General features: G+C 53.2%; 6 protein-coding genes across 6 annotated transcripts; 1 reads left to right on the forward strand and 5 right to left on the reverse strand.

Moving 5' to 3' along the window:
* Positions 1 to 2,424: 2,424 nt before the first annotated feature.
* On the reverse strand, positions 2,425 to 4,836 carry M409DRAFT_29626 (uncharacterized protein; the record flags this gene model as incomplete). The annotated part of the gene is made up of 1 exon (XM_033809556.1): positions 2,425 to 4,836. The coding sequence occupies one exon, from the start codon at positions 4,834 to 4,836 to the stop codon at positions 2,425 to 2,427; it is 2,412 nt and encodes an 803-aa protein (XP_033660703.1).
* Positions 4,837 to 5,302: 466 nt separating this feature from the next.
* Positions 5,303 to 6,220, reverse strand: M409DRAFT_29627 (uncharacterized protein; the record flags this gene model as incomplete). The annotated part of the gene is made up of 3 exons (XM_033809557.1): positions 5,303 to 5,368; positions 5,422 to 6,101; positions 6,169 to 6,220. The coding sequence occupies 3 exons, from the start codon at positions 6,218 to 6,220 to the stop codon at positions 5,303 to 5,305; spliced, it is 798 nt and encodes a 265-aa protein (XP_033660704.1).
* Positions 6,221 to 6,861: 641 nt separating this feature from the next.
* M409DRAFT_29628 (uncharacterized protein) lies at positions 6,862 to 8,908 on the reverse strand (the record flags this gene model as incomplete). Its single annotated transcript, XM_033809558.1, has 3 exons — positions 6,862 to 8,728; positions 8,791 to 8,823; positions 8,886 to 8,908. The coding sequence occupies 3 exons, from the start codon at positions 8,906 to 8,908 to the stop codon at positions 6,862 to 6,864; spliced, it is 1,923 nt and encodes a 640-aa protein (XP_033660705.1).
* A 605-nt stretch (positions 8,909 to 9,513) lies between these two features.
* Positions 9,514 to 11,715, reverse strand: M409DRAFT_29629 (uncharacterized protein; the record flags this gene model as incomplete). Its single annotated transcript, XM_033809559.1, has 2 exons — positions 9,514 to 11,345; positions 11,397 to 11,715. The coding sequence occupies 2 exons, from the start codon at positions 11,713 to 11,715 to the stop codon at positions 9,514 to 9,516; spliced, it is 2,151 nt and encodes a 716-aa protein (XP_033660706.1).
* Positions 11,716 to 12,097: 382 nt separating this feature from the next.
* On the forward strand, positions 12,098 to 14,007 carry M409DRAFT_60421 (uncharacterized protein; the record flags this gene model as incomplete). The annotated part of the gene is made up of 6 exons (XM_033814478.1): positions 12,098 to 12,222; positions 12,291 to 12,510; positions 12,549 to 12,873; positions 12,905 to 13,318; positions 13,611 to 13,744; positions 13,858 to 14,007. The coding sequence occupies 6 exons, from the start codon at positions 12,098 to 12,100 to the stop codon at positions 14,005 to 14,007; spliced, it is 1,368 nt and encodes a 455-aa protein (XP_033660707.1).
* Positions 14,008 to 15,893: 1,886 nt separating this feature from the next.
* On the reverse strand, positions 15,894 to 17,886 carry M409DRAFT_60422 (uncharacterized protein; the record flags this gene model as incomplete). Its single annotated transcript, XM_033814479.1, has 2 exons — positions 15,894 to 17,684; positions 17,737 to 17,886. The coding sequence occupies 2 exons, from the start codon at positions 17,884 to 17,886 to the stop codon at positions 15,894 to 15,896; spliced, it is 1,941 nt and encodes a 646-aa protein (XP_033660708.1).
* Between the last annotated feature and the right edge of the window lie 225 nt (positions 17,887 to 18,111).

Here is an 18,111-nt window from a genome sequence, read left to right on the forward strand (position 1 = left end):
TAGTAATAAGTTAAGAAATAGAATACTACTAAGTATAGCTAAATTTATCCTTTATTATATTTATTACTAGATATCTACTTATATAAAATAGATTAGTATAAAGGAGCGGTATGTTATAGTAGCTCTATATTTATAAATATCTATTTTAAGAAAGACTAATAGTTTTCTACTAAATAGTTCTAAATAGTATATTATTTCTATTTATACTTATAACTAATTAATCTACTAAACTAGTAATATCTATTTAAAGTAAATCTAGTTCTTTAATTTATTTTAATATAAGCTATAATTTATTTAGCTATTTTACTTTATCTATTAAAGAATACTACCTCTATATAAAGTAAATATTAATTATATAATTATATTTCTTTACTTTAAATACTTCTATTTATTAATTAATAATAGAGTTATACTTCTTTAACTAAAATATATTTAGAATAATATTATAACTAGTTAAATTAAAAAATACTTAATATAATTTATTTATAATACTATTATTTCTTTTTAGTTCTTCTACTTTATTTAACTAATTAATATAATTATATTTAAATTAGTTTCTACTATTATTTATTACTTTAGTTACTTCTACTATATTTAATATCTATTATATCTTCTAGTAGGTTTCTTAGCTTAGTACACCTAAGTAAAATCTACTACGTTTTTAAGCGATTCCTAGTTATAGCTTCAGTATCCGTAACGGGGATACAGGGGTTAGATCGTTGTTGTAGTCCAGGAACAGTGGCCGAGGGCTGTACAGTCGCATGCCACAAGCGGCATGGAATGTAGGGAATTGGTCTTGAGTCTTTCGTTCAATGCTTTCTGGAGGAGAATCTAAGCCCGGTCTGGACACAATGGTCGTCGTCCGCATCACCATGCGCGAAATCTTTGCCTAACCAGTAGCCAGAGCTCGAAATATCGTCCCTCTCGTCCATCTCTTTCGTAGACCACATATGGAAAGAGCATAGCCTGCCTAAAAGTGCCTTGCCGCTCACTTACCGCAACCCCTGTTTGCATCGCATGGCCTGACGTATGGCCTGACGTTCTGAGCATTTAGGCTACCGAAAGCGATGAGCTCCTCAAGGTCTTGCGCTGTAGTCTGGAACAAGACTCGGACAGTGGCACTCTGCCTGCTTGACTGGACTCGTAATAAGGTAGGCCGAATGGGTTCATGTCAACCCGAAAAACCGAAAGTCCGGCCTTCGTTTTCGGACTCGGGAGGAGAGACAGACTGAAGGAGAGGTAGAACACCAAGAACCGTGCCGCACGCAGAAGTTTGATGGCAACCCAACACGGCATTGGCATCCGAAGCACGATCGCTCTGACCGGGGCAAATTGCTGAAGCACGTGTTGAAAATGTGGCACAGTTGCCAAAATCGGTTATCCTCCAAGCCCATATGCCTGTAATTCTACCAAACGAGGGATGTATCAACGTTTTCAAGTGTCCAACCAACAATTCATATGGCCCGGAAGATCCACGTTCATGGGGTCGAGTCGTGGTGAGCTGCCTCCTGGAAGATCAGAGGAATTTAGGCAAATACGATGACTGACCTCGTCGTGTTCAACCTTTTCATCAGCAGGTCGCTTACATCCACACGGCAGTTCAAGATTCCAGAATGATGTACAGACGAATCCTCAGGCTGCGGCAGTCTAAGCCAAGACGGAGAATACCTCCCCACAACTATAACGCTGCGCGGTGGACGGCTCCTTCTGTTGCCGGGAAAAGGGTCAATCGCCGTACCAGGTGCCGGGGAGACGTTGTCATGGGGTTGGAAGCTAGGTATGATAAGCACTGCCCGGGTACAGTAAGCATAAACTCGCCCAGGGTATCCGACATGCTGGTGTAAGTTGAACGATTTTCTCTCCGCCAGCTTGCATGCTTCGATTTGGTGCCGTCTTGACGTACATGGTCCCGGATCGCAAGGAGGCTGTAAGAACTTGATCGCCACTTCTCGCCCAGCAATTATCCCCGGGCCAAGACAATGGCCACATTCTTCAGCAACGTCTCCTTGTTGGGCCTGTGAAGCCGGGCTTACCTCCGCGGGATGATGCTGTCGGCGAGCCGTGAAGGACATAAATATTGGAAGGCATGGATTGATGGTGAGTTATGAAACCAACAGGGTTGAGTAGGGTTTGGAGAAATAGGAGGAAGGGCAGCTGCGGTGCTGCTAGCGTGGAGTTAAACTTGCGCTTGGATGGGGCCGGGCTGCGGAGCGAACAGTGCGTCTCGACGACGGCCTCGTGTATTCGAATTTCCTCTGCCATGGAAGTAGAGCTAAGGGCTAAAGCCATATACTAAAAGTCCGAGTACAAGTGTCATGAACAGGTAAAGAACAAGCTCGCTACACGAACTTTAAGTCTTTGGGCAAAAATCAGCAATTGAAGCACATTCATTCCCTTCTCAAACACATACCAAAAGCCAACCTCTCAAACTGTCTTCATCGACGACCCAGGCTGCTGCGAGACATGTTCCGAGTTCAGCGGGTCTCCACCGCCATTGGCCTCCCTTCCAGGAGGCTGGATTCGGCTCCTACCTCTCGAAGACTTCAAGGCCCGGGTAGGCACATACGCATCTGGCGCGCCATACTCGCCTTCATACACAGTCGAGTGGTTCCTCGAAGCTCGGCCAGGCCTCTTGATCTTACTCATCATATCGCTGAAGGAGTGCGCCCACCGGCTCGTCGATCCGTCACCGGAACTCCTGCTTGCTCTGCGGGATGGGCTGGGCGGAGGCTCGCTGTTCAGAAACTCGAGCATGGACATGAAGTCGTTGCGGCTGTAGCGCTTCAGATCCTCGTCGGAGTCCAGACGATCATCGCTGTTGCTGTCGACTTCAGCGTCCATCGAAGGGCTTTCGTTGCGTTCCCGCTGGCCTACGAGGTGCTGTAACGGGTGGGCATGGCAGTCATCGGTTCGGCAGCCTTTCTCGGGGGCATCGAGTGGTCTCAGGGATTCGAGTTGCTGCTGCAGTTCTGATATCTGCTCCCTCAAGATGGCATTCTCCCACTCGAGCCTGGCGTTGCGCTCGGTCTCTACCAAGGATACGATTTTGGGAGACACCGTTGCCAGAGGCTGTGTGGAGCCCGTTGAGACCCCGAGCGCTGCGAGTGTCGATCGTCGAAGCAGTGTAGTGAAGTCGTCGCTCTCACGGCTGGTGGTCGGTTTCACAGTCTTGAATGACTCCGGAATACGGACTGCACATTCAGTCGGCAGCGTGACGGGAATCATAGGCTGCACGGTTGCCTCTCTGATAGATGAACAATCCTGATCAGGGGCATAGTCGCTTTCGTTGAGCCAGGCGGCGGAAAGATCCAGACCTTCCTCTGTCGAATCCTCGTTCGTGGCATATGCCTGCAGGTCGACTGGTTGCTGCTCGTCCTCGATGTTTGCTGGAGCCTCAAAAGAGGATTCGGGTTCATGATTGCTTGGTGAAGCCTCTTTGACAGGCTGTTCACCTCCCAGGTCAATCTGAGGCCGAAGAGGAGCTGGTTCCTGCTCCTCCTCAATATCCGCCGGAGCCTCAGATCTGCCATCGGCCTCATCGTAGTCAAACAGGACCTCCCCACCCAAATCACCCCGAGGCTGAAGATCACCCGCCCGCGCCTCCTCCCCAGCAATCTCCCCCTTCCTAACCCGAATCTCCCTCCTCACAACCTCAAGACTCTCCCGCTCCGCCCTCCTCTCCGCACGCCCATTCGTCCAATCCCAAAGCAGCAACCTCACAAACCTCAAAATATCCATATCCAAATGGCCCACAATCGCCGGATCCAAGGGGTGCTCGCACTTGATGATGAACAAAGCAGAGATCCCCAGGGGCGTGGCGTCGCAGAAATGGTGCACGAGGTTCTCGAGGTCGCCGCGTCCGCGGATTGTCGTGAAGTCGTAGTTTGGGGCGTCGTCTTTCCACTGCTTGATTTCGCCGATAAGGTCTGCGAATTTGGGGTTGGTTTCGAACCAGCAGCGGCTTGTGAGGCGGCGTCCTTTCAGCTCTCGCGGGACTTCGACTGCATCAGGGCAGTCTCCCAAGGCTGGTGCTTTATGTGCTTCCACGTCGTCTTTTGTCGCGGCCTGAGCCCTCGATTCCAGCGACGAAGAGACTGTCGAGAGCTCATCTTCCTGGACACTAGCGAGTGCTGGCTGCCACGCCACGTTCTCAACCACATAGGGTCCCTTGAAGGAGAGGCCTTTCGACACCGGTCGAAGCTCTGTCTCTGAAGCTGGAGCTGTGTGCTCGCCGGCATGATGATGTGTTGTTGAAGGGCGTTCTTCGGTCTCTCCCTCTGGGACCTCCTGAGATTCCAACGGCTTGTCATTCGAATCCTCCGTCGCAGTCTCTTCACTCGTGCGTTCGACCTGCTCAGAGTCTTCAGCCTGCTCAGAGTGTCCACCTTCCCCGACGGCTTCAACCTCCCCAACCCCATCCAAACCCGCCACCAAAGCCTCCGTATACCTCGCCGCAAACCTCAAATCCCTCGACAGCCTAACCTCCCTCAGCACATCCAGCCTAACCTCGCGAAACGACCTCGCCCGACGATCAAAAAACCCCGCCAACTTCTCCATCGCCCTGAAAGCATCCTTCGGCTCCAGCACATTCTTCTCCCCAGGGAGATCCAGTTTGTGCGACGAACCGGGGGAAACCAACGGCCAGCCATAGTTGAGCAGGCGATCGACAAGGTCGTGGAAGAGTTTTTGCGTGGGCAGGCTGAGGGCTTGCAGGCCGGTGCAGTACTCGTTCGTGATGAAGGTCGCGACGGCGGTCATTTTCTTCGCGATATCCGTGACGCCTTGGACGTTCAAGCGCTCGTCGTCCTCGACGAGGTGGGCAAGGGAGCGAAACATTTTCCGGCGGCGGCCGGGCTCGTTCTGGTAGGGTTCCCTTTGGAAGCGGACAGTTGAGATGCTCTCGGTGGGATCTTGTGGGGGGTCTGTGGTTTTTGGGAGAGGCGCAACTTCATGCTTGCGAGGAGGTACGAGAAGAAGAGGATCGTGCGGAGCGTATAAGAGTTCTTGAATGGGTGTCGACGCTGGCGGCGAGGGAGCATTGAATACAGTCTTCGAGTGAAGGACCAAACATCTTCGAAGCTGATGTCGACTCCGAAGGAGAGTTTGGAGGACATATTGAATGGTGATTGAGGGGGAAGTTGAGGGTTCCTTCATACGTACGCCTGTAGGTAATAATACAGCTTGTCTGGAAGCAAACTTGCCAAAGCCTTGCGATCGTGAAGGACGATCAGGGTATCGCATCTTCATCGGCATTCACATCGATGTCGTAAATCTCGTCACAGTAGGACCATCAAACGCTTGTCTAGTAGACCCAAGGGATGTACTTATAAGGCGTCGCCTTCTTGTACTCCTCGAACTGCTCACCGTACTATCACACACATTAGCAACCATCTCACAGAAATCGACCCCCAAAAGACTCACCCTCTCCTCCATATAATGCTGATGAACCGGAATAACCATCTGCGTAAACTGCCACGTCGTCAACGCAAACAGCGTCCCCGCCCAAACCCACCCCCCAGCCGCAAGCCCATACCCGGTCCTCCAAAGCGCATATCCCAAATAATTGATATGCCTCGACAGACTGAAAAGCCCTCCCGTGTACAGCTTCCCTTTGTTCGCCGGATCCTTCTTGAACGCGTGTCTCTGCTGCTCCGATAACCACTCGATCACGATGCCGGCTGTATACAGTGCTGAACCGACAATGAGCGGCGTCTGCGGGAAGTGTTCGCCGTTCGCACTCGCGGACGTCTGCGCGCAGACGAACAGCAGCGAGTTGATTGTACTGCCCAGCATGTTGCCCACGCTGACCATGATGCCGCCTGCGGGGCTCATCTTCTCTTGCATTATCGCCGTCAAGTGATAATTCTGCTTCACCATGCTCCCGACCGACATCGCCCATAGGATCGTTCGGTAAGGCGAGAGCCCGAGGCGGTCGAGGGGGGATTTGGTGATTAAGGGCGGCCCTTGGGGGAGCGTCTTGCCGCGGAGACGTTCGATGAGAGGACGGCCCCAGTCGTGCTTGAGGAGGCCATATTGCACGAAGGGATCGAGGAGGCGGCCGCCGAAGAAGATCGCTGTGCCGGTGTAGTCGACGCCTTTGTCTGAGGGCGAAGGGTGGGAGGTTAGCGAGTACGGAATAGGGAACGCTGTGGTTTTGAGTATACGTACTGCCTCGGTCGATGTTATCCGCCTTTCGCGACTTTTCGTCGTAGGAGGACATCTTGAACACCTTTAGATTGGAACGAAGCTCACCTGTCAACAGCAAGAACAGCTATCGTCATGAGCAGCACACAAGCTCTTGATAGAGCTCCGGTGGTTGTTGATCCTCCTGCCCGTCCACTCGCGCTCTCTACTGAGACGATGCCGGCGGGGCTTCCATCGCTCCGACCTCCTTTCCTACCTACCGTTATAGATGCTGCTCAATTCAGCCCCTCAGGCGAGGAAAGCGATTGCCATTACTTGTTGCCGGGTTATATCTCTGAATGAAGTGTGGGAGACCCGAGATGAAGTGTGGTCAAGAGCATGGATCACTGCACATGTGATGATGCCAGGGAAGTGACGTCGCCCTTTCGAATGCCAGGACCGACTTCACATGAAAAGGATGGTGTTTACTGGATATGTCAAACAACGATGACATTAGCATTATACAACTACTCTCATAATCGATTAATAATAACAACACCGCGCCGCACTATAACACCGCAAAACAACAAACCCGCTGGTATCTCAAGAAAGCTCTCCCCTATCCAACAACAGATGCACACACACACACCCACGCCCAGCAACCGTGTCCAATCAATGGATCCATCCAACCCGACAACAACTCCTTCGCAATGTACCCAGTCAACCAATCTTCTACAATCATGACGCATCATGTCTGCCTGTCCCATTCGCGCCTTTATTTTTATCGCCCATGTATCGCTCCATGAAAGTCACGTAGTCGTATTTGGGCAAGTCTCGGTCCTCTTGCAAGTCCGGGCCCTTATGCGCCGGCATGGTTTGGACCAGCTGCTCGACGACTTCATCGGGGATCAAGGAGTGTGTCAAGTCCAGTTCTGTAACGTACGGCTTTCCGTCTGCGACCTCACGGAAACTCTCAAATACTTGCTCGGCGGTGTTTTGATCTTCTGTGACGTCCACCATGAATCGGATGAATTGCTCGAACGACACGCTGCCGTTCCGGCCGGCCACTTCGAGGAATCGTTCGTGCATTTCTTGTTCGTCGTAGACCAGACCCAGTGATGCTAGTGCTGCTGAGAACTCGAGCTCCTGTAGAGAATTGGAAAGGTCGCGATCGAAGTGCCGGAAGACAGACTCAAACTCCTCCAGTTGTATTGGCGTGAGGTTAGTCATGTTACGGGCAACCATTTGATTTTCGAGGAAGGCGAGCTTCTTCTGTACCGAAGACCGAACAAGAGACAGCTCATATGCCAGTTCATCGTATGTGTACGTCGTGAAGTCGTTCTCCTCGATATTGGCTTCTTGGCATTGCTTGTCCAGGCCGTCGATGATTTCGAGATACTGATCAAGTGGAGGGAGGTTCCGCGATATTTGGCTGGTGTGCTCGAGCTGATCCTCGACATCGCCTTCCAGACCGGATATGCTCAAGCTAATAGTCTTGAGCGCCATCTCAAAGTCATTAGCTTTGTGGGCGAATGATCGCCGTAAATTATTCTTGATATCGCGGATCGTGTTGTTGATGACCTGGCTTCGGGTTCGTTCTGCTTCCATTAGTCCATTCCAGGCATCGTCCAATGCTTCCAAGCTCAAGTCGGCCGGGGGTTGGTATGGCCGTAGTCTGTATGTGCTGAGCTTGGTCTTGATATTGCCCAGCAAACCAGCCAAATCGCTCTTCTCTGCAACCCAGTCTCGCTTTTCTTTCCGCTTGTACCCAACGAACTTCTTGCTTTGTTCTTTCGCGTCGGTGTAAGTGCCATCAAACTCAGACTTCTCCCAGTCATTTCCCTGCTGTGCAATCGACTGAAGCAGCGCTCGCATTCTCCTCTCGTAGTTGTTCTGCATCTCCCAGGCGCCTTGCATGTTGGACACAAACTTCTCTACTCTCCTTCCAGCATTCTCCACCTTCTCCATCTGCGAAAAGGCATGGAACCAGTATGCGATGTAGGTCATGAGGGATCGCTCATCCGGCTTAGCAACATCGCAGACATCTTCCACATCCAGCAGGTCCGGGATACCGATCTCCTTACTCGCGATATCAAAGGCGAGCTGCATGTTGCCTTTATGGTCTGACTTGTCCAATTGATCGTAATCAATCAGATCCGGCCGGTGGATATCCAGCAGGGCGCAGAAAGCTAATCCATCATTCCAGCTTCCAGAGAAGTCCCGGACCTCCACATCTTCATAGCAGGCCGTCTTCCTCTGACACCACAGCAACAACCCCTCTCTCGCACTCAATCCCTGATCATTGATATCACTGATGGTAAACCTCAGAATCAATGTCCATATCAGCCCCAAAATAATCTTTCGATTGCCATCCACAACATCCTCAGCACCGATATTTGTCAGCTGGATCTTTCGCGACTTGATAAAGTCCAGCGCAATATTGACATTCTCGAAGCGCTGCACCCGCAATTTCGGTCGAGCGGCGTATCGGCCAAGGGACTCGTTGGAGAGGATCTCGAGGAGGTGTATCAGGGCGATGCCGTCGGAGAGGTCGTGAACGAGGTCATTGACCTGGACGTTTCGTACTTTGAGTTTGTTGTTGAGCCTGGTGAGCGAGGCTTGTCAGCCGTGATGTTTGTATTCTCATGTTTACTGCGCAAGACATACCATTTTCCAAAAGTCTTCTCTTGCACTTTGATCCTACACCACACACTCGCATCAGCTGATCGTCGCTCCCCTCGAAATTGTGCTTTGATCCTCACCAAGACTGCTCAAGCACCGCCATATTGCTCCGTCCCGCTGCGCATGATATTTCTGTGCCCGATTCCAAAAACTAATCCAAGACTCTCGCGTGATCCTGTTGTTTCGCGACGGCGGTGTGCTTTGTAAATGGATGGGAGAGGAATATGTGCGTTGGGGGGTAATTGTTGGAGGAGAGGTGCAAGGAGGAGAAGGCGCTTGGTGTTGCTTCCTTCCAATCAACATTCGACTTCCGCCTAGCAACCGTTCAGGGATCATCCTGACTCCACATCACGTGGCCCAGCCCTATGCTCTCCCCCTTTCTCGCACCATCCATCGCCAGGAGACAAAGGACAAACATTTTCTTAGGCAGGTGACCAACTTTTGACGTTCCCACTATCTGATGATACAGTCTACATAATGTCCTACACATCGACACACATTTTCCAAACCACAAGAGAATTGGCATGCCAGCCAGTTGGGTATCTTGCCACCCTTCCAGAGAACGACCCGAAGCAGACAGTCCAGTCCATCGCAGAAGGCGCCGCCGCTGCAATAACAACAAGTAGGAAATTGGGCGTGTACAAGGAGAGACATCGACAACGAATAAGACCAAAGTTTCTTCATAAATCCATCAATTTTTACATCACTTCATATCCAGCCCGCTTCATCGCTGTCCGTAATGGGGCGAATCGCGGTGCGTGACGGCGTGGCAGAACGACCGCGCTGTACTGTGCGACCTGCGGAGTACAGTACCTGACGATCGCCAGGCGTGTCGGGGCGGCGCATCATCAGCGAGTCATGCTGCGACTTGTCCCATAGCGGGTTTCGCGCCGGGACGGCGAGGTTGTCTTCATCGTGTGCCTCAGCGTCGAGACTGGGGCTATGTGGTACAGATTCGAGAGGTCTGGAGGTTCTATGTTTGGGGACGCTCGATCGACTCTTGCGTTTGCTGTGCAACAAATCGGGTATCGAACTTGTCGATGCGGACGACCACCTCGTGGTGTCGCTGCCCAAGAGCAGGGATCGCTCGCTGCTCTGATACGAGCTATAGGAGCTTGATTTACGATGCCTTGAGCCGTCGGTGCCTGCCGACTCTGGATCGCTGAGATATCCTGGGACGAACGGGTCCATGGCAGGGAAGTATGAGGTGCTCGTGGGAGACTTCTTGGTGGTCTCGATGTCGGCCTCGGTCAGGCTGAACGTGGGCGGGGGAGTCGCAGTGCTCACTACCTCAGGTACGTATTCCAGAGTAAGGGAAGGTGAGCTTTTCGAAAGAACGTCAGTTGACGTCTTTCTGGCAGCTGCAAAACCTTTGTGGCCCACAGACGAGCCGCGTTTGTGTTGCTGATTGACGTTTTCAGTCGACGAGAAGATGGATGTCGCTGCACTGCTCGACCGTGCTCGGTTGGCAATCGACGAGTCGGACGTGAATGCAGAGGGTTGAAATGTGGAGGTGGAGAGTCGAACGCCGCCACTGGGGCTTGATGCGCCGCTGCTCTCCACAGGTGATGGATGGCCCGAAGGTGCTGCGCTGTCGGGCTCGTTCTCTTCCGGTAGTGGAGAGCACGAAGCATTCTCCCAGTCAAAGTCACACATGGCCTCAGCTTCTTGTTCATAAGCAAAGTCGATGTCGTCTTCCCAGGTGCTCTCATTCAGAACGTCCGTCTTCTGCGAACTCAGCGTGGCTACGGTAGCAGCTGACATCGAAGGTCGTTTCGACTTGACGGATGATGGGTATTCGATCTTTTGACCCGGTGGAGCAGGAAACAGGCTGTATGCTCGGCTTGAGCCGCTTCCCAGCGAGATCTTGGAGTCTTTGCGGGACGATTCCTCTTGAGGTATGGAGGGAAGTGGCTGCTTTTCGTGGAAGCTCTGTCCCAGCAGCTTCTTGTCCCCCATCGATTGAACTGGTAGACTTGTTCGTGCCCTTTGTGGTCCCGGGCGCGGAGGACTGCGGGACAACCTGGTCTCATCGAAGGACCCTTGCGCTCTCACATGGCGATGGTCGGAACTCGCTGGGGGCGAGCTCAGAGCGCTCATTGACGAATAATGCTTCGGCGATGGCCGTCTTGGGGGTGGGTGTGTTGGTGGTGCATTGTGTACGTCCTCCAGGGATCGATAAGCGTCGTCTGGGTTGAACTTCGTCTCCTGTGTTTCATCGAAAACGGTTTCGTCCACGCTGCAAGTAAGCGTGTGCGACGCGGCGGTCGGTGACGGACCAGATGCTTCCGTGGTACGTCGTGAAGATACCGGGCGACCACCAGGTGACACGCTTCTTTCCCGACGTTTCCCCAAATCTTCAGCCTTGATCCCAGTAAGATGCTGCTTTGGCTTTTGGTATGCGTTCAACGCCCAGAACCTTGCGGAAAGATCCTTCTCGTCTACGGTTTCGAGCCTTGGCAGGTGCTTTCTTGCAGTATGGGTGATGTGTTGAAAGTTGAAAGGAGGCGATATGCTCGATTTCTTGTGGTGTCGATAGTCTGTACTGGACATTAGCTTCGTCCCCGCAACAACCGACCAATGTCACGTACATTCTTTGGCCGAATTAAACTGACCTTCTTTGGCGGGCGTCTTGAACGATGCACCTTGTTGAGTGAATGGAAGGAGGGAATGGTCGACTGATTGGCTTTTGCGAGATTTCTTGGACTTTTGAGATTGTCGTGAGCTGGGACGAGGTGGATTTAGGCCGTCCACAGCTGCATGCTTTCGACCTCCAAACAGAGAGTTGCGAATGCTTTCCAATGGGTCGGTCGTTCGTCGTTTCGATTCACTCTGAGCCGTCCCTGGTCGTTGCAAATGCGGAGGTGGGTTCAATGGATCAACGCCCGCGTTGCTCTGAGATGTGCCCATGGTTGCGTGCAGCGTAAGAGGCGGGATTCTGGAGGCATCTGAATTCGAACGTCCAAAGAAAGAGAGTCGCTTTCGTCGCGTCGACTCGGGAGAACGTGAGGTCTGGCTCGAGGTTTCGGCGTCAGTCCATGGCCGGGCCGGAGTAAGTCCTGTGGTTTCAAGTTGGAGGCGGTCCATGGAGGGCGTCAACGTGGGAGCATCGTCAGCTTCGACATGCCTCGTGTCAGAAGGGTCGGGAGCCATCGTCATCGGGCAGTGGTATAACAGATCATCGCATGGCGTTAGGTACAACGGGGCTCCGCATGTGTAGGTTGCGAGGTGCAGACGGAGGGCTGAGGTGCGGCGGGAGATCTGCTTTTGACGTCGACGGGCAGCGCTGGCGATGGATCAACAAGACAACGAGGGTGCAGGAGCGATTGAGGCACGAGACGGTTATGAAGAGGTGGTGTTGGAGGCGCACGATGGACGGGCAGCTAATTGGAGCAGCGACGTCGCGCAGATAAAACTGTACGACCCTACTCGAGGGCGCGGGTGCAACAGGGCCTGGGGGCATTATTCGCTGCCCAACTGCGAAGATGCCTGTCTCTTGCGCAGGAACGGGCTGGTGCGGAGACGCTGGTGGGTGTCAGGCCCGTTTGGACGAGCAACCATGTCGACATCGGCTCGTCTCCCGACTCCATTGGGCGAGTGTCGGAGAGTGTCATGGGCAGTGGCTGTGTCAGTGTCGCGCAACGGCTGTCCGGCAGTCGTGGGCATCGCGAGCGCCCTCGTCTGCCTCATCTCAGCGCAGGCATTGTGCGCTGGCCGCGGTTCTCGTGCTGCAGCCGCCATAGAACACCGCTGCTGCTGCTGGCCGTCGCTCCTCGGTCATCGGGGCTGGTGATTTCGGCTGGCGCACTGGCGGCAAGTCGCGGCGGAGAAGCAGCAGGACTCGAGGCTGCGACGGTGCGGCTGCTGGTGCGTGCAGCAGGAGCAGCAGGGAACATTGGCGTGTGAGGCATGGAGCACCCTGGTCGAGCCCTGGTCACGAACTGGCCTGCTCGACTGGGACTGCTCTGCCACTGCTCCTCCTCCGCCGCATAAGCGACCTCTTAGCCCGCGCATTGAAACTGGCCGGCGGGTCATTGCTCGGTCGCTGCCGCGCCACATGCACCCCAAGTGGGCGCTGCAAAATGCGATACATATGCAGACAGGCAGAGCTGGAAAGTCGGTGTTGTCGCAGAGACAGAGACTCAAAGTCTCAAACGCGTGGAGGCTTGGGGCACGGCGGGCGGCGGCTTCAACGCTCGCTCGCTCGGTCTGGATCAACCAGGACGTCGGGCAACACAGATGACACCTTCTCGTGCAAGACCACGCCGGGGCCCACGTTACGCGGCGGCGCGAGAAAAGCAGACCAGGACATGGCACTGCATGGATCCCACCGCGCCCAAGCCCATCCTCACCTCGGACGCTGCCCTGCCTAGGCCAAGACGCCCGCCAAACCGGCCCTTCAGCGACAATGGCACTGCTCAAATCGCCGTCCAAGCAGACGCCTCCACCTGTGCGAGGAGACGCGCCAGACACAAAGCCGCCGAATTCTCCACGAAGAAGCGCCTGGCCTGTCGTTTGTGACAGCCGCACGCGAGACGCCGGTGCGTGAAGCCCACGAGGATATCCAGGTGCGAGCAGACTCAACATCTTTCCAATCCCTTCCTAATCCAGCCGTCTGCCTTTTCGACCGTCCATGACACCGCATGTCAATACCTCTCGCCCTACCCGATTGATGCCACTCCCGCCATCTGCCCTGCCTCGCGCCATTTCGCGCGGACCAAGGAAACCGCTGCGCTTGCCAGGAAACCGACTGTCGTGCGACCACTGCTACGTCCTCGACACTGATATAGGTTGATGCTGCGCAGGGTGTGTCGCACGCCGCCATGCCCGCGAGACTGGACGTTCAGCGTCGACGCAGTATGGCGCCGCGCTTTCACATGCAACATTGATTGGCGCCTCGCCAGCCTACTGTTTGAGAGCGTCGATCAAACCGTCAATTGTAGGTCCCGCTATGCAGTTGAGATGTGATGCTCCTCTGGACTTTCATGTTGTCCTTCCTACCTGACCGTGGGAACCACCCTTGACCGCCAAGCCCCTCTGCGTCGACAACAGGGAAGTTGGCCTCATGCAATTCTCGCTTCCGGCATGCCGATGGATACGATCACTTCACCCAACCGGGTCCGTACACAAGCCGATCCTGGCTGTCAGTCGGGTTGCACGTCTTGCCGCATTGATGACGGTGTGCTCGCTCAACACCACTGAAGCGATGGTACCTGCAGCAAGAAACCATTAACGCTTGCACAGCCTTTCTCGCGTGCAACCCTCCCTCAGTCTTTACTCGAACACGTTGCTTCTACTCAATCTCCGAGCCTCGTCATCGCCATTAATCTTCTCTGGTAAACACTTCTCTGGGTGGAAACCTCAACATCGACAACCCTGCACTTGCCTCGCAAGCTTACTGTGGAGCTCAGCAACAACTTCCCGGTAATGGATACCAGACTTTCTCGCACGAAGGCAATGTATGCCGTCCCGTTGGCAGTGTCATTTTCTTGACCAAGCTCTTGGTCAATTGACCAAGTTTGCAGTCAATAAACTGAGTCGTTGCAATAAAACGTCTCATTACAAGCAGATGGGCTGAAAGCATACACAGCGTAAATGACAGATCCCATCTTGCGATCTAGCCCTATGGAAAAAAAGACCGACTGGCGACAGGTGCCCACAATACCACTGTCTCACCACTCGATCTGGACTCGGAATCGGATGTTCATGGCTCCACCAGATGTCATTGAGAAAATGGAACTCGCTCACGCGACCATCGACGCCTTTTTCCAAACCTCAACGTTCAACGACAACAACAACAAGAAAATACATCAACAACCCAGACCTTCAACGAGTCCCGGCAGACCAGCATGTGACTGCAAGGTACCTCGTACCTTCCTGTTTTGAACTGCCGCTTGACATGTCTCCAACCAGCCATCCCTACCCACCAACAAGACTCACTGACAAGCAAGCCCGACTAGACTTTGAAAGCGCCTAAAACACTTTCCAAACTCCCAGTCATTCACCAACGCCACATCTGAACGCCATCAAAACGTAGACGTTCCTACCTTCCCCGTTGAGATCTCCAACCGTCGTCCCGTGCCAAAGCTATAGCAGCACACTGACCACTGCACTTGTAGACGTGCACGACCTATAAAGTCAAGCAAATGAAATCTTCTCTCACCCGAACCAATGACCACCATTCTCACCATGCTGACACCCTCGCAAGTACTCCCAACAATGAAGGCGTGCGAGCCTGGGCACTTGCCAATCGCGTTCGTTGCCTAACGGGCATACTCCTCACGTAGCAAGGTCTTCGTGGTGATGTTATCCATGAATACTTCTAGCTATGAGCTTTGTCGTTCCGTGAAGCCGCTACAGCCCAACGTCCAACTCCCAAGCAACATCACCAACATCACCAACAGCCCAAGAACCCAAGCAAACCGACATCCCCAGCCTCCAACCACGAACCCCATATCCTCTTCCCCTCTACCAGGACCATCCCACCACCCAACCCTCCCACCACCCAACACCAATAAAGTAAAAACCTACAAACATCCAAACCTTAAACCCTCTCAAGCGGAACGGGAGGAAGCAAGCAAGCAAGCTGCACAAGTCATTGACACGCATTAGCGCCGCGTCAATCCAACCACACCACATTCCTGCTGCAAACGGCTGCGAGCATGTCAGCAAGTTCTGGGCATCGGGAGAAGGAAGAGTCTCGATTCAGGACGTCGATGGAGGAGGTGGTGTTCGCGAGTCAAGACGCGCATGTTGATGACATTGACGGGGTTGATCAGATGACGTCTGTGTCTGTGTTGATGGACGTTGGGCTATATTTGAGGGGTGTCATGGGCATCGATGGGAGAGGAATGAGGTAAGAAATGGGGGTGGAAAAAGTCATGTCCTTCACATTTTTTGTTTGGTGGTGGTTCTGTCGATTGGGAGTGTACATTGGAGGGTGTTGACAATCGTAGGGATGTTGATGATGATGAACTTTCGCAGGAGGATGTCATTTCCACCACGTCACGAGCGTTTCAGGTGCGGTTTTGACCTCGGTCGTTGTTCGAGAGGGAATGCCACAGGCCTTCATGTCTCGCAATGTTGCATCAAAGCTCGCCGTGCACGACCTGCCCGAACAGTGACCACAACACACCCTTCAGCACGGTTTCACCTTCGGCTTCCGACCATTGACCGGCTTTGATGAGCTTCTCTTTGAAGTAGGATTTTTGGTGTTCTTCCAGTTCATGCCAGTGCTTTGCGTGAACATCTTTCTCCAGGTACTTCTCCTTGTCTGGATGGACATGGACGTCAATGCCATCGCCTTCGGGCACGTCGCGCACCACCACGGCCGTAGTCTGAGCATCTTCAGGCGTGCCATGGTGCTCTTCGATGGCAGACCGCAAGCTGCCCGCTGTGCTGACCGGTGCAGCGATGTCTTCAGAAACCTTCGCATAGCCGCCGCGACTGTAGGCCGCACCTGCTGGCATATCCAGAAACTCGCGTACGTTCTCCGGCAGGTATTTGAAGGGACCGACACTGCCGGAGAAACCGCCCGTGAATGATTGGAACAAGAATGCTGTAATGAGGACACAGAATGATATGACGATGATGTATGCCCATCGCCAGAAAGCCTCGTCTCCAGGATGGCTAAGCACATAGCGCGAGTCTTTGTCCTTTGGATCCAGCGGTATGAGAGGGAAGGTGTCAATGACCACAGTATTGCCGTAACTGACGGATGCGAGGCGCACATATTGCGGACCAGGATGCATCAATGCAGGCTTGGGCAATGGCTCGCCGTTCTTACCAACCGCAACTTGCTCTCCTGGATTAGGTGCGCGAGGCGGCGAGTGGAATGGGGCAAAGACAATCTTCGTCATTTGTTGCTTGTGCACATCGCGCATGTTAATGTACGATTTGAATGACGAGAATGTGTCGGTGGCCGCTTGATAGTTGACGGTGTACACCTCGATGCTGATGTCTTGGCCAGCCACGGCAAGGACAAATTGCTGATTCCCGTTCTTATCGGCATCCAGCGCGCATACGTCAATACTTGTGGCTTGCTTGATGTGCGAGGGTAGGTTCATCTCCGACATCTCTAGAGCCGGGCCAGTAGGGTAGAGATGGTACACACGCAACTGTGCGCCTTTCTTGTTGGGCTTGTTGACCAGAGCGACAACATTCTGAGAGTTCAAGAACCGCAAGCACCTGAACTTCGGCCTGCTTTTGGGATCCTGGAAGCCCTCGGGAACTGGCATTTGATGAACTCGCCGTGGGCCATTGGGCCGCTTCTCCGCTTTCTTCTTATCGAAGTCGTATCGAAACGTCTGTTCGTATATGTTGTGGTCGTCGCAGTATGCCACGCTGAATTCCCCTTCTGGTGTCAATGAAATGTCCAGGTCCGCAGCTTCCTGTTTCTCGGGAAGACTGATCCTGGCGATAATGTCCTTCTCGTCCGGCAGTGCGACCGTTGCGTTGAAAACAATCAATTCATTGTCCTGAGCCAACCCTGACGCGATTGCACCAATTCGTTTCCCAGGTTGGTCGCGCTTTTGCACTGGCGAGAGCCGTAGCAGGCGCTGGTATGTCTCCTTCTTAGGGGCTTTGGACGGCTTCAGGATTGCCCTCTTCCCCAGTGGCCGAATCTCCCCATTATCCTCGCTGTCATTTGAGTCGTCGGTCCTCTGCCTCTTGCGAGATGGATATCGAATACTAAACGATCGGAAGTGCTCGTTCTTTCCCGCGTCTTGCTGAGTCTGTGAGGAGTTGATTCCCGCGAATGTGATCAGACCATCCTTGGTCGCGAGGCTGGCAAGTGACGATACAGAGTCCTCTTCTCGGAAAAGATCAATGTCGACTGCAGGCTCAATCGTTGCTCGGTTGTTTACATCGAGGACGGACTGCCTATTGTTTAGCCCCACGATCACCGCCTCTGTTGCCCAAGTCTCTTACGATCTGATTCGGTATACCGCTCCGCCCTTCACCTCCACCTCCGCCGACTATTAGATATCCACGGTTGTAGGGATCGAACTCGGCGGCGTAGACCGGGTATGGAAGCGTGTATTTCGCGTAGGAGACGTTTGAATTGAAGTTTGGAGGCATGGCGGCTTTCAGGGAGACGCACTGCACTCGGCAGCGCTTCGAAGGGTTATATACAGGTTGGTTACAAGAGGAAGTGAATGTCGAAGACAGACGCTTAGGAAGACCAGATTGAAGGTCGCAATGACCGTTTCCAGCGAGCGGGTAAAGCCGGCGCTAAGCTGGAGCAGCCGACGTCAAAATTCTGGTAGGCACTTCAGACCGTCGTCTTTCCTTCTTCACCCACCT

Source organism: Zasmidium cellare (assembly GCF_010093935.1).
Source record: "Zasmidium cellare ATCC 36951 unplaced genomic scaffold M409scaffold_54, whole genome shotgun sequence".
NCBI lineage: Eukaryota > Fungi > Ascomycota > Dothideomycetes > Mycosphaerellales > Mycosphaerellaceae > Zasmidium > Zasmidium cellare.